The 456-nt window shown below is 58.6% G+C and overlaps 1 protein-coding gene across 1 annotated transcript; it reads right to left on the bottom strand.

Moving 5' to 3' along the window:
• Positions 1–81: 81 nt before the first annotated feature.
• LOC111240003 (transcription factor HES-5-like) lies at positions 82–453 on the bottom strand (the record flags this gene model as incomplete). Its single annotated transcript, XM_022769962.1, has 1 exon — positions 82–453. A coding segment is annotated over one exon (372 nt), but the record flags the coding sequence as incomplete, so codon positions are not given.
• Positions 454–456: the final 3 nt, after the last annotated feature.

Raw genomic sequence — 456 nt, forward strand, 5'->3', positions numbered from 1 at the left:
GAGCAGGCTGGAAACATATTTCCTACATAGTGAGGGAGAGAGTAGATTCCCTCAGGTGTCAGTGTCTGTGTGACAGAGTCTCTACCAAGGCCTCCACACGAGGCCTCTGCTGCTGCTGTCCAGCAGCGGGGTGGGCCTGAGGGTGGAGCAGACTGGGGAGGAACTGCTGGCTCTCTGGGCCTGATGGAGCTGCTGCTCCTGCTGCCGGAGGCCTTGCAGAGGAGAGACAGAGGCTTCTGTGCTGGAGCCAGCAGAGAGGAAGTGCACAGAGTCTCTCCAGCAGTGAGAGTAGCCATGGCTGTAGTCGAGGCCTGGCTGTAGCTGCTGCCTCAGGAAGCTCACGGTCATCTCCAGGATGTCGGCTTTCTCCAGCTTGGAGTTGGGCTCCTGCTTGTGGAACTCCTTCTCCAGGATGATCTTGAGCTGCTCGATGCAGCTGTTGATGCGATCTCTGCG

Source organism: Seriola dumerili, unplaced genomic scaffold, assembly GCF_002260705.1.
Source record: "Seriola dumerili isolate Sdu_G_001 unplaced genomic scaffold, Sdu_1.0 BDQW01007967.1, whole genome shotgun sequence".
NCBI classification, from domain to species: Eukaryota; Metazoa; Chordata; class Actinopteri; order Carangiformes; family Carangidae; genus Seriola; species Seriola dumerili.